The following is a 15,584-nucleotide window of genomic DNA, read 5'->3' on the forward strand; positions in this document are numbered from 1 at the left end:
GAGATTATAGTTAACTCGCGTCCGTTGACGTCTTTCGGATAATTCTATTGAGTTAACCCCAAGTATTTTTTTACAAAAACAAGTCAGTTATGTTGCCGGATTGTGATTTACTAGAGCAGAATTCTCTTACACTCAAATCAGGAACGAAGAAGACGAAGGAATCTAAAGTGTTCATCAGGATGTCGTTTTAATCGGCAATGACAACATCAAGCGTCTTCAGTGGCCTTAAAGAAAAATTATTTAAACTTATACCTGGTAGGGATGACCAGGTGCGGTTAGTTCATCTTACGACTGCACAAGGCTAACTTCTGAGACCATTACAAATTATTTACCTGGTGTAAGTGAGGCGGTTCCAGAGAGGTTACCGCAAGAGAACGTTTATCGACTCCAGGTTGAGGAATAACTGAGGAATGTAATAAAAAGCAGAGCACCTGACTTAAATAAAATATATACGCGAAGTGGCCGGTTGGTGAAAACACCTTTAAGATTCAAGTGATATTTTCTTGACTTGTAATTTTTTGTTACTCTATTTTTTAAGAAATGTCAAATTTCTCAAGGTTGGAGAATGTCAAGTCAATAACTACTTAATACGTTTACTTAAAGATTTCCCTAATCTGCGCATCGTCTCTCCATATAGTCACTCGAATTTGTACCACCAATGCAAACTGTATTGAAATAAAACTTTAAAGCCACACTTGTGTATTTAAAATACGAAAGTAATTTTACTTTACTTGGAATTTAATTTTGTATTATTCAGGACCCGGAATCTTTCGCGGAAAATAACTGCGAGAAGTTCCAAACGTAAAACTGATTGTTGGATATCTACATTGTCTACATTGTTGCACTTCTTTTTTACTAGATTTTCATTCATTTACCTCATTTACTAACAGCATTCATCACACCTATTTGCATTAAGTTGTGAAAGAAAAGGTTCAGAGGATTTGAAAAATGATCCAATATCCGTAATCATGGTTGCCTATATTAGTTTGCTTTTACTTTTCCATATACATTAACTCCTGCATGTTTTTTCCTGTCTTTTTACACTGCATTATTGATCATTAGTTAGATCTGGACATTCCACCTGACATCATTTGATGTTTCTAATACATGCCAGTTCTTTATACTTTTGTTCTACTATTGTTCCATAACACTACTTCGCAATTTGGTTAACTCTATATAACTTAGGTTACTTATAATTTCTTAATATTTTTAGGAGGCTAGTAGTAAATAAAATAAAGTGGCGTTTATCCTAACTTTCCTTTTTCAGAAATTTTTTCCAAGTAATCAATAAGTTATGTAACGCTTCCTTTTTTCACATTTTATTTAATTTCGGCGCTGATGTGTAGCGGCACTAAACGTGGAGTATGAAGTAGTTAGCACATTTAGAAAATTAGAAAGTGTAGTCGTGGATTAAAAACTACCTTATTTTTTTCGACTATGTGCCGATGGACTATACACCTATATTATTTTTATTTCGAACGTTTTTTGCAATTTACTGATTTTTGTTACCTTTAATTTTAATATAGCTAGTCCTAAATTTTTGTTAAAGTACATTTATAAATATTTATTTAACTAATCTGGTAGCTATGTTCAGTTACTGTCGATATTATTCATCAACTTTAGTTTCCTCATTTTGTATAAAAGATATTTCTTTGATAATTTACTATTTCTTAATCTATAGATTGTTTATTATGAAAGCGCCATTTAATAAGACGCACACAAGAATGTAAAATTAAATAACTATTATACTGAATCATTTAAGACTAATTCAGCACAGTTACCTACACAGCGTCATACCTTTGCATATCCAACGATTTTAATACTCGCTAAAAATGCGACAGGTGTTACTACACTACTTACTTGGGTGCGTCACAATAAAAGAAAGAGGAACTGAGAAAAGGGAATAATTAAAGCTTTGGAGCTGTTATATTATTTCTTGTGAGGCTTGTCTGGTGATGTGATTATAAAAGTTAATCAGATAATAATATTGTTTCTGAAATTAACACAAAACAAGTTGTTTAACTTGACTTTAAACAATCAATTAAATTTAATAATAATAAATCTTTTCATTCTTTATAGTTTGGCTAAGTGCGCGCGCAATCCAGCTAAATGCTCAACAACCCTGTCGCAACTTGAACCTGTATCCCGTGTCGCCTAGTTGCCACATGCTCAATACTTCATTAAATCTAGATATAATCACAACACTGTATATCAAAAAGTTATCAGCTTTTTCTTGAAGGTCGACGAAAATTTGGCAACAACGTTTTGTCGGCCGCTGCGATATTCTTCTTGCAAGTTGCGTGCGTAGATGCGGTCCGGTTATCTTTCAATTTTTTAATAAATACGTGTGACGGACATAGTTATAAAGTGGTTAGAATATTAGTGTGAGTAGTTGTGTGTTTAATTAGTCTTACAGAGAAGATCTTCCAGGCCAAATATCTTCAATATCAGGTAAAAATACAACGTGATCAGGTAGTTTCAGTTTTTGCATGCCACCGCTGTGCGCGCAAAAGAGCGTGTATCTGATACGAGTTTGTTTCAATACTTCAAACCTAACTATTTTAGACACTTCATTTTTCTGTTTTATGATTATCTTTAGATTAAAATATTAACTATAAATTACCGCTCCCATTGAAAACTTATATTGTATGATAAGATTAATTTTTTTCTTATAGCGCAATGTATATACGTGCATGCTTTTGTATATCTTTTTGTTTGTGAGGTTGTGTAGGCGCGAATGTCACTATCGATAATTTAGATTTTAGATTTTTAATTTTATTAAAACTATTAATTAAATGTTTATTTATTAGGATGTCATCAGTAAGAAATAGGGAACGAATTTTGGAAGCGATTGACCAGTTGCGGCGTCGAAAAGCACGCCCGGATGTTCAAAGAATATGTAATTATTTATTTCGCCGGTACGCAGTTAATTCTGTAGAAGCGAGACAAGATTTAGATTTGTGTGTTGCTAATAATTACGTGCTTAAAGTTGAATACAAGAACAACATAAGTTATCGCAATGCTGCAAAAAAGCACGCGCATATGCGACAGAAAGTTTTACTTCCAAAAAAACCAACATCATCTACCCAAGGCAACGCAACTGATGTACGGTATAAAATAAATCGACAGTTTAATGAATTATTAACTAACGCTTTTGGAGAACTTATCGTTGAGGAGCCTGATTATTTAGAGATGGGGATTCCAAGCAGCGAAATAATTAACAACATATTGGCGAAAGACAGTGTCAGATATACAAAAAAGTATATCAGCATATTATTAGAGAAAGAAGTAGAAGCCGGTGGTTTAATTAAGTTGGAAACTGGTAATTATCTTATGGGACCTTCCAAAGTTGAAGATAATGAGAAAGAGAAGGAAATAGGATGGAAAAGGGTGAATGTGATTCAAAGGAATGACGTGAACGGTGGACAGTCGCAATCAAATAATCGAAACAATTCCAATCAATTCTCTATCCAAGTCAAAAAGAAGAAACATCCCCTTTATACAAGTGAAATGAAGACTGATAGTTATGAAAATATGGACTCATCAACAAATTCTGCAGACGAAAAAAAGTCCGATGCATCACAAAGAATTGGAGGTAGACGAAAGGTTAGTGTACTTTTATAATACATAAATATTTGTGTCATCTGTCATATTGCTTTATATTCAGATATTCAGATAAGTGCATTTAAGTGCAACTTTTCCCGATGATTTGGAACTCCTAAAAATTCTATCTGCGGCGTTGCCGAGTTTACAGTTATTTCTGGATAATAATTATGCATATTTATTATTCGGTAGCCAAATGATTTTGTAAAATGGAATATTTAATAACCGTTATAATGTAATAGTTAATTGGTTAAAATACTTAATTAGAACATTGATTTTAGTTACTTGTGTTATCAGGTAGGTACTCTTTACCAATGATCTATAGTAATACATTAAAATAAACTCTAGAAAATGAAAGTTATTGTATAAACTCCATATAATCTGATATTTTTGTCTTTTTTCCATTTCTTGTATAAATAAACACAGAGGTCTTCGCAAATTCACGATTATGTATTTCTTGTTCATTTGTTAAATTACCAAAGTATATTAAATTTAGAATTAAATTAATCTTGATTGTAACTTAACTTCACTATTATACTATTTTGTATTTAAAATATATCAAAACACTTTGTAATATTTAAATTTAAATTATTAAAACTTTTTTAAGAAAAACTTGTAAACTTGGCAGCAGCCGAGATGTCATTTTACGCTCCCGAATAGTTCCGAATTTGAATGCATATAAGTGTAAATTTTCTTATTTAAATTTATAGTTAATGGTTAAAAAATTAGAAAAAAATGTCCAAATATAAAGTAAAGTATACCCCTTTACATAATTATTTTACACATATTTGAATTATCACAGTTATTAATATTTTAATGTGACAAAAACAGTTTTATCTGACCCAATTTAACAATTAATAAATCTATGAGATTGGATTTAAATGAAGGTAGTTTTAAAAAATAAAATATATTAGTTTCCACTTATTTTTTATACTTTAAAAATTAAGTAAATAATGCCATAAATTTACTTTGAGAATTAAAATTTACATTTGAGGTTATTTTGTCCTTTTTAAAATCCTCATCTATCTTCTTTTGGATAACATTTCCAACACTGTTTTCACATTATGTCCCGATGTGGATAATTACCAATCTTTTTAACTGCGCCTGTATTTTTTTCTTTCCCCACTAGTTCCATATGCTCCCATTCATTATCCAGCTTAGTTTCACCAACGAATATAGATGCATATTGTCTATATTTGTTGGTTCTCAGTCAGAAGCTTTCAGTCTTATAAAACTGCTGAAAGTTATGTTAAAAAATTCAAGATTATCTGCATGGAGATTTGCAATACTTACATGATACTGTAGACAAGTATGAATTAAAACCAATATTGGTCCCCCTAAGGGGCTGATAAAAGATGATATGTGATCTTATGTTCCTAACTGGAACTTCCACCAAAATTTTAGAAATCAATGGAGGGCAGTCAATCATACAATAATGATCTTAAAAAATAATTTTAGGTCTGCCTGGTCTCTTTGCACTTATGAGAATGTCCCTTGCATTGATGCAAAATCATAAGAATAAATCAATAATTTTTGAAATATTTGCTTTATATGCTAGGTACCACAGAAATCTCCTCTGCCCTTGCCCAATTCTGTGAATATGTGGTATAATAGGGGCTCCAGACTGAAGAACAATATTCTAATAGGGGTCTAACAAGACTATAGTATAGTAATCAAATAGCTATAATACTTTTAATCTAATGTATTTCGCTTAATAAATTCAAGCATCTAGAAACTATCATGTCAATATGATTGACAAATGAGGGTGTAGAGTTCACAATAACACCAAGATCTATAATAGATGTGACTTGGGAAAACTGTGAACTCTTTATTCTGTATTTAAAGTCAATTTTGTTTAGTTTCTTTGTAAATATTATCGAGTGAAGCTTGGAAATATATTAACAAAGAATATCGACGCTTATAGAAGAATTGTTCACTGTTATTTTTGAAAGTCAGCAAAGGTTGAACAGGGTGGATCGCACGTTATAAACAAGAATGAGAAGTGGATCGAGGTGGATCAAGATTTTAGTACCACTAAGGAGCAAAATATGAAAGAGTGAGGCAACAAATGCAACTTTAGATATTTTTATATGTAGATGCCGTGTGGTCGTAGAATAGGATTAAATTTTTGTGTTTTATAAAATTTTTTAAAGAAAATATTATTTTAACTTTTAATAAATTAATCTTTTTAGAAAAATTATTATGATTCAAATTTTTAATTGAAATAATACAAAATGTACAAATCTACAAATAATATAATTAAAACTCTCTTCTTATAAACTATAAATAAAATTAATTAAAAGTCAATCACTGGGAGAGAAAGCTCAAAAAATTGTAAGGTGTTTTGATCAAAAAACAATTCCTGATCTTGTTAGTACGCTAGAATTGCTTTTTAACACATAAGTACACCAATGAATTATTTTTTACAATTTGAATATTCTAAATTGTGAAGTATAGTTTCGGATTTTTAAACTAAAAAATAAATAAGTAAGTCTCAAATAACTCCTCACTAGATCTGAACAAAGGAAGATAAGAAAAAGGCAAAAATGGCTTCTGGGACATAGACCATAGCAAATCCTTAGAAATCCAAATCAGCAAACCCCCGACAATAAAAAGAGACTTCGGGAGAATACCATCACCCCCTCCTAACAGAGTTGCTAAGAAATCAAGGTGCTCTAACGAGCAGACTAGGTCATAAAGCACCCTGACAAAAGTGGTAGCACACAGACACCATCCTGATACTCAACTAGATCGGGCTCAAGCAAATTTGATCATTTACAAATTGGAGCAAGCACTTGATGAGGCTCCTATCTGAGGTCAAAATGAACTTCTGCAGTTCCATAAAACATTGTTTAGCGAAGGGACCCTGTGGGTGAACTGTGTTAACAAGTATACGAAAAAATGGACGACTGAAGTGGTGAAGACTGGAAAATTGTCTAAAAAGTTTGATGAAAAGTCCTGAAAAAATTAAATTTTTGGTTGAAAAATTTTGAAATTTTTTTAAAATGTTTCGTTAATTTTTGGGCAAAAAAATAGTATAATAAATAGTTATGTGACGGTTTTTCGTTGTGTTGAAACAAACCTATTTTTAATTCAAAGTTATAAAATTTAAAAAATAAATACTTTGAATATTGTAAATATCATACATTTTTAAATTTTAAAATTAAAAATTTAACAATTTAATATATTAAAAATAAAGATTTTATTGTGAAAAAGCAAAAGAAAAAGACAGTTTGCAAATTAATGGCATCGAAATTTGTTTAGGCGTAGATGCAAAGTTACCCATTCGTACTCATTTCCCCCTAACTACATATTTCATGATAGTTTTAAGCCGACGGCCACGCTTTGAGTTTATGCAGCCACCCTCTTAAGGAGTGTTTTGAAGTATAAACTGTAACCAAATCGCCCATTTGAACTGCTCTTCTATAAGTGTCAATATTCTTTGATATTAAGATCCATATCAATGATCTTACACCATTCTTCTAGTCTTGCCAGATCTGCTTGAAATTTAAGACAGTCTTCAGGGAATGATCACCAATGTAACATAAAAATTTAGTAAAAACTTAAAGCATTCTGAAATATTATTGATAAATAGTACAATAATAGCAAAGGTCTCAGGTGTGATATCTGTGGAAACCCAGAGGCATTGGAACTTTTTTTACACAGAACATTATTTACTTTTACAGTTTCGAATCTTTCAGACAGATAACTAGCGCATCATTCTAACAATGTTCCCTGGACACCAGCAATTTTAACTTGTTTTTTAGCTTTTTAAATGATGATGAGCATGTACTTCACAACCCTGATCTAAGGTGTCTGAAAGATAGTGAACAAATGTAATTAAATTCATATCCACTAATCTCTGTAATATGTCTGAGTCTTGGTTATTGTTTTCACTTCTTCTGGGATATTATAAAATTTTTACTGCATATTAAAATTAAATTGTTTTAGAAGGGAGTGAGGTAAAACTAGAATCTTTCCATTTCTTTGATATATTATATCCAACTCCATAGTGGTTAGTTGTTTTGTTGTTTTCAGCATAGTAAAACACTATGTGATTTTGAGTAAAAAATTTTCCAGACCATGGCCAAATGTGTGTCACTGATACCCAATATGTTTATCTTAAGTCTCCCCATTTCCTGTGTGCTGTTGTCCAAGTTTTCCACCAAAAACAAGCTTTTCACATTCCTTGTAGCATTTTCTCTACTTTTATTATAAGCATTTCTCAGAGTTAAGACTGATGTCTTAAGACTCAGTCTTGTGATGTTCTAACTTTGCTGGATCTGGCTATCATACCTCCATGATGAGTATCCACATTATGTTTTCTCATTTATTCTGACGTTAACCATATGTTGATTCCTCCGCCTTCGGAGCCGATTTCTCAGTCCTACTACAAAAAAATGTTCTGCCACTTACCAGCTCTTAACAGTAAATGGATCACTTATATGAGCAATCACTCAGTGATCTCCCTGTATCTAGCCACCCTTACTCAGTTTAGCTGGCAGGCCAATGCAATTGCCCAGGGTAAGGCATATGGAGCCATAAGTGAGATTTGGTTCTTATTGTACTCATTCTTAACAAAAGGTTCTACCTCTATAATACACCCCTACACCCCAGTAGTGTTATTTATTATCATCTAATATAATAATGTGTTAATGTCTAATATATTTTTAGAGAGCAAAAAAAGTATTTGATCCATCTGATAATAATGTTCCCAAAAAAAGGGGGCGTCCTGTAGGATCTCTGAATAAAGCAACAATAGAAAAGCAAATAGCTAAGTTAACTTATAACGAGGATAGTAGGGAAAACCGTCCGGAGTCAAGAACTTCTAATAATGGCAGAGACCAACATGGTGTTTGTTCAGTCTGTCATGTTCAAAACAGAAAGGGACCTAATGATCGTCTGGTGGCTTGTAGAGAATGCAGTAACAAAGGTAAGATATATACACTTTTTATAATTATCTCAAAGTTATAGATTCAAGGGTGGCTGAGATTGATACTGAGCTGAGCCATTTTTTAAAATACCAAATTTTGTCATGAGAGGCAATTAAATATAAATTAAAAATGTATACAAATAAAGATATTAAAAACATTTTTTTACACAAAATATATTTATAGAAAATATGTAAGTAAATAAAAGCACACTTCAAGAACAATATTACTATACTAAAATATAAAATGTTTCATAAAATTTAAAACTACCATAGACAAAAAAGAAAGAAAATAAAAGCAGAAAAAAAAAATAAAACAAAAACCAGGTCACAATTTAAGATCGATTAAACTAAATTACATCATCGAAGAATTACGTGCAAGATATTAATTGCACTTTAAAAATACTTTGCTTTTCAAAGCAATCCAACCTATATGTATGCTGATTTGCAAACCTAGCAGACCTAGATAGATAAGAATTATATCAATAGTTTGTTTCATGATGGGTAATTTGGAAAGGTTTGATAAGCCTGATTTGCCTAAAAGAGACATGGAAGTTAATTTTTTCTAACAGCTTTTGGACTGAAACCATGGGAGTGCAATTGATTGTACACTATAGTTAGATCCTTGTGCATGCGTCTGACTTGAAGAGTTGTGATTTTCTGAATTCCTAAATGAAATAAATTTTAGGAATTTATGTTGAACCCTCTCAATAGCCTGAATATGAACATTATAATGGGGGGACCAGACACATGAGCAGAAATCCAAGTGAGGTCTCACTAGTGAACAGTAGAATAATTTAATGGAAGGGATATTACTAAAATGATAAATTTGAATCAATGACAACACCTAAATCTTTAACTTGGATTTCATACTCTAAAGGACAGTCTTTTATAGTATAGATTTGGTTGCTGGGGTTTCTGTTACGACTAAAGACCCCGTTTTAAATTCGGAATGTAGACCAGGGCGGATCTGTTTTGAGGTGGATGTAAGAGGTGGCATTCGGATTTTTGCAGAAAAAGTTTGCAGAAATTATAAAGAAACAATACTGTTCAGGAAATAGAAACCTCTTGCTCATATTAAATTTTATATATTATAATTTTATATATTAAATTTTAATATTAAATTAATTAAATTAAAACAAAATTTATTTTGGATTTAGATCATTTTTTAATTTTTTTGGGGTATTTTCATAATTTTAGAGTTTTTTTGTTAAACAAAGATGTTTTGAATAACAATTATTTCTTTAGTTTTTGACAAAACGTTAATAAACCATGTATCTACAAATAGAATATTTGTATACAATTAAAAAATACATGTTTTTTCAACCCTACGACCAAATCTCTACAGGGAGACAAATTCTTGAGAAAATTCTAGAGTTTGACGTCGATATTCCCCATATGTTTGTGGGTTTAAAAGCTGCTTATGACTCTAAATTTCTTCAGGTTCAGGTGAACTATCGTGTCTTTTATTTAACCTTGGTAAATAAATGTTTATGCTCCCACGTCTGAGAGTACTGATGAAGAAGTTGAAGAGTTTTACGATCAATTAGACGAAATCATAAAAAACCTAAAGAAAAAAGACATAACCATGGTAATGGGGGATTTTAACTCCAAAGTAGGAAAAGGTGAAGTCAGTGAAGTAGTTGGCAAGTATGGGTTTGGGACCAAGAAATGAGCGAGGTGATCGACTAATACAGTTTTGCTAGGAGAAAAACTTAATTATCACTAATACTTGGTTTAAGTTACCATTAAGAAGATTGTACACTTGGAGATCACCACAGGACAGGACTGGGTACATCGTTAGAAATCAGATAGACTTTATAACAATTAACAAACGATTCCGTAGCGCAATAATATCAGCCAAAACATATCCTGGAGCTGATATAAACTCTGATCATAATCCTCTTGTAGCCAAATTACGAGTCAGACTAAAAACCTTAATCCAGAAACAGAATAACAAAAGATTAGATATGGATCAACTTAGAAATCCCGAGATAAAAGTTAAGCTTACTAATAGCATTAATAGTGATGTTGCTTTAACAACCAATACTGATGATATTGAAAGAGACTGGATCAACTCAAGGGACGCTATATGCAACGGTGTGAAAGAAGTCATTGGTGACTACGAGCGGAAGAAGAAGAACGAATGGATGACAGATGAAATATTACACCTTATGGACAGAAGGAGGGAAAATAAGAATAATCCCGAACAATATAAAGAACTGGATAGAACTGTCAGCAGAAAGATAAAAGAATCCAAAGAGAAATGGTTACAAGAAAAATCTCAAGAGATAGAAGAGCTAGAACGAAGACATGATAGTTTTAATATGCATAAAAAAATCAAGGAGTTTACTTATACTTACAAGAAAAAACAGTTTGGTAGGTTAATAGACGAGAACAACAAACTTATTGTAGATAAAGAAGAACAGTTACAGACTTGGGAAAATTACATAAAAGATTTGTTTACGGATTATCGTCATATTCCTACGAACACTCTTGATCTGAATGGACCAAAAATATTGAAAAGTGAGGTGATAAAAGCTATAGATCAAACGAAAGATGGGAAAGTAACAGGATGCGATGAAATACCAGTCGAATTTTTAAAAGTTTTTAACGAGAACAACCTGAATGTAGTATTAGAACTGTTTAATAAGATATACGATACTGGTCAAATTCCATCGGACTGGTTGAAATCTGCATTTGGGCCCCTTCCCAAGAAATCGAATTCTAAGACGTGTAGTGAATATCGCCTTATAAGTTTAATGAGTCACACCCTTAAAGTATTCTTGCGTATTATCCATTCCAGAATACGAGCAAAATTAGAACACAGCATAAGTAAAACACAGTTTTGGAACTCGAGAGCCGCTCTTTGCAATACAAGTCTTGATTCAAAAATGTCTGGATCAACAGAAAGATGTTTATGCCTGTTTTATCGACTATGAGAAAGCATTCGATACTATCAAATATGACAAACTCATAGAACTATTACATCTTACAGGACTTGACACTACAGACATCCAGATTATAAAAAATCTATATTGGAATCAAACAGCCCACATGAAGAATGGACATATGGTGAGTGAAAACGTAACCATTTCGAGAGGGGTTAGACAGGGCTGTATTCTTTCGCCACTGCTTTTCAACCTGTACACGGAACAAATATTTCTAGAGGCACTGGAAGAGTACAACGAGGGCATCAAGATTAATGGCGTACCAATAAGTAATTTTCGATATGCAGATGATACTGTTATACTGGCCGATAATATCGAAGATTTACAGATGATGCTAAATAGAGTAAATACAATTGGCAACCAGTTTGGACTGAAGATCAATAGAAAGAAAACTAAATTCATAGTGATCAGTAAAAAGAACATTCAACATATCGACCTGAATATTGAAGCTGAAAGTATTGAAAGAGTACACCGATTTAAATATCTGGGATATACAGTAAATGATAAGTGGGACCCAGATGTAGAGATTAAGATCCGAATTGAAATAGCAAGATCCAAATTCATCAAAATGAGAAAGCTCTTAAGCAACCGCCACCTAAGCGTTAACCTCCGATGGCGCGCCACGAAATGCTACGTACTCTCTACGCTACTTTACGGAGTTGAAGGGTGGACGTTAACAGCAGCAACTATAAAGAAGTTAGCGGCTCTAGAAATGTAGCTGTATCGACGCATACTGAGAATACCTTGGACAGACAGAGTGACCAACACAGAGGTATTAAGACGAATGGGTAAAGAGATGGAATTGTTAACAACTGTTAAAAGGAGGAAAGCGTCATACCTGGGCCATGTGTTCCGTAATGATAAGTACAGTCTGCTACAGCTTATCGTGGAAGGCAAGATTGAAGGTAGAAGAGGTTTGGGTAGAAAGAAGAAATCCTGGCTGAGAAATTTGAGAGAATGGTTTCAAATACCAGAAGCCGCGAACATAATACATGCGGCACAAAACAGAGAAACCTATCGTTTGATGGTCGCCAACCTTCGGTAGAAGACGGCACATAAAGAAGAAGAAATAAATGTTTAAGGCAATGGAAAAAGTAATTCGAGATTCTGAGATTAACACGAATGACGATACAATTTTTAATAAATCTGCACAAGTTATTTGATATGCAGATGACATCGCTAGGTTCACAGAGGCGCTGACTGAAGCATTTTTGTCATTAAGAATATCTGTACTGGAAATGGGACTAAAAATAAATGACCAAAATGATCAAAAATTATATGTGCTGCTCTTAGTCAAATAATAACCGATGATATTTATATCTTCATAAACTCAGGGTTTTTACTGACTAAAGACAACAATGTCAGCAAAGAAATTAAAAGCCGAATACTGCTGACTACTGGCTAATAAGTGGTAGTATGACATATATTCGTTGGAGAGGACAAATGGCCACAAACTACCGAGGAAAATAAAACTTGCCGTATATAGATAACTTATAAGGCCAGTGTTAGATATGTCAGTCACATTTTGTTCTATTGAAAGACATTTTCAAAACAAAGTAAAAAATTGATTCCAGTAAATACATTAAATGAAGCATTTATTCTACAATTTCTGGTTATAAATATTCAGGATACATATTCAGGGAACAAAATATTTGATTTAATTTATCATATTTTTAAAGTCTGTTGAAGAATTGCATAGAGTGATAAATCAATCACGTAAAGTAATTTTATAGCTTTACCAAAATAACATTGTAGGTATGTAAGCATTTCTGTTTTTGCTGTTCGATAGGTTCGGTGTGTAAGATAAGATCGTTATAGAAAACATTATTGATTTAACTGGTCTATTAGTAGATATTATTACAGTTCTTAGCGTAGCTGTTCATATTCATTGTTCTTAGAACTTGTATAGGGAAAATCTCCTCAGTACCAAGTTTGTAACTTATTTGATGTATAGTTACTCTTAGATATACTCTTCTGTTGTTTATATACATTTTTCTATTCATTATGGTAAGAGCTAAGCAAATAAAATAATGAATATGGAAACTGGACAGGGAGTATCTAAACAATCAAAAACGATCAACATATGAAAAATAAGAATCCTGGTGCAAGTATTGATAAAAATGTTACATTTAGAATCCATCAAATTATTTCTTGATGTGAATAACATGATTATTTTTTGATACGTAAATATACAGTAATTAAATGTCAGGAATGTATATTCGACATAATAGAAAAGTTTAAAATTAGATAATAAATTATTATCGTTACTTCTGGATATATATATCTCAGGAACATCTTTCTCAAGATCTTAAATTTTTGGGTTTATATATATTTGGTACACAGCTTATTGGAATACGCTATACTTTGCTGTAATGTATCTATTGTGTTATATAATTGAATATACATTATGTTTCAGCTCATTTTAGTTGTTTAAATGGAGAAGATATGATGTTAAAAATGTATCCGGACAACACCTGGCAGTGTCCACACTGCAAAACTTGTGTGGTTTGTTTTGAGACCTCAAATTCTGTAAGTAAATTTTCCTAATTCATCAATCTTTAATGCTAAGTATAGAATTTTTCATACAAAAGTCATTTCACGTCATTTAAGATTTGCGACGCCAGAACCCCACAGCGTTGCCAAAACATCAGAATAGTTAATAAGTGAGGAATTTTTAAAATGTCAACTATTTAAGAATACACCAGTCAACTGGATTTTTAAAATGAAGAAAATATTCATATTTTCAAAATTTCTTTTTTCACTTTTCAATAATGTGGAAAACATTTCAATATTATTACAAAAGATCACATAACAATGTATAATTTAGCCACCAGCTCTCTACAGTGAATATTCAGTTGTTTCGGCATTTTTCAAACACAATCACAATCCACAACAACAATTAGTTTTTAAAGCTATTAAGCTATATTTAATATGTACATATTTATAAATACAGTTTATTAAAGTTATATATTGCGAATCTAATTGATACAATTACAAAAGAAACAAACAGAATTTTTACTATAAGATTGTAAATTATCATCAACGCTATTGATGTCATTTGAGATTCATTTATAGACGTATCACTGGCGTACGATTGTTTAATCTATTTAATTATAAAATTGTTATTTTTTTACTATTATTAAACTTATCCAAAACTTTAAACTTAAATAATAGTTTCATAAAATTTATATTATTAATAATAAGAAATGTTTTGTATATTTAAGGTGGTATGTCATAATGTTAAAATTTATATACTTTTAGGAACAGTTATCGTGACTATTTTAAAACAGATCTTCAACTTATGATTATGTACGTGAACTGTAAACTTTCTATTTTTAATAGAAAAGAAAGCAGTAAATTTTTCATAATTGTACTTAAATGAATCTATGTCATAACTTAACTAAATTTGGTATTGTGTAATAATTTTTTAACTTAGGTACCGTTCGCGTCATAAAAAACTGGTACAACTCTTATAACCGAAAATCGTGTTTTTCAAGTTGTGTAAGTTGATCTTGTCACATATGTCATTCTAATTTCAAGGACAACGTTGCCAGTTCAACGAAAATATTGTATCAAATCAACTAAAAGGAGGGCTGTGCGACAGACACATTATAAAATAACAGTAGATGCATTCCAATGTTCCCTGTGCCAATACCCTACGTTTAAAGATCCTTAACATTTTGGGCAAAAACTCAACCCTGTCTCTGGTTATTAAATGTATTAAATACTTTTTTTTGTTGTTAATGATAATAATAATAACTATATAAAAACTTAAAATATTTTTGAACGTTCTTTTTTTATTTAGATTTAGTGCAATTCCGTTATCTGTGATGGCAACAACGAATTGATTCAAAAACCATTGTGTCCAGTCTGAACACAGGTTTACATTAGGAAAAAAAAGGGTACCAGTTTTATATGACGGGAACTGTACAAAATAACTACCTTAAATGATTAACTATCCAAAGAACTTTATTTTAACTTTTCCTATTCACATAATTTTCAACACAAAAAGGAATGAAGAAAAATATTTATTAAAATAAATAAAAATAAAAAATAAAAAAATTTTTATTAAGTTTTAATTTGAAAAAATCAGTAAACGT

General features: G+C 31.5%; 1 protein-coding gene across 1 annotated transcript in view; it reads left to right on the forward strand.

The window, feature by feature from the left end:
* The first annotated feature begins 2,258 nt into the window (after positions 1 to 2,258).
* The window catches only part of Lint-O (L(3)mbt interactor in ovarian somatic cells), a 33,589-nt gene continuing 20,263 nt past the window's right edge, over positions 2,259 to 15,584 (forward strand). Inside the window, exons 1-4 of the mRNA XM_072532538.1 lie at positions 2,259 to 2,451; positions 2,811 to 3,606; positions 8,278 to 8,536; positions 13,901 to 14,013. Of these exons, the coding sequence (XP_072388639.1) occupies positions 2,812 to 3,606; positions 8,278 to 8,536; positions 13,901 to 14,013 (1,167 nt within the window). The 5' untranslated portion in view covers positions 2,259 to 2,451; position 2,811. The remainder of the gene's footprint in view (positions 2,452 to 2,810; positions 3,607 to 8,277; positions 8,537 to 13,900; positions 14,014 to 15,584) is intronic.

Source organism: Diabrotica undecimpunctata, chromosome 5 (assembly GCF_040954645.1).
Source record: "Diabrotica undecimpunctata isolate CICGRU chromosome 5, icDiaUnde3, whole genome shotgun sequence".
NCBI lineage: Eukaryota > Metazoa > Arthropoda > Insecta > Coleoptera > Chrysomelidae > Diabrotica > Diabrotica undecimpunctata.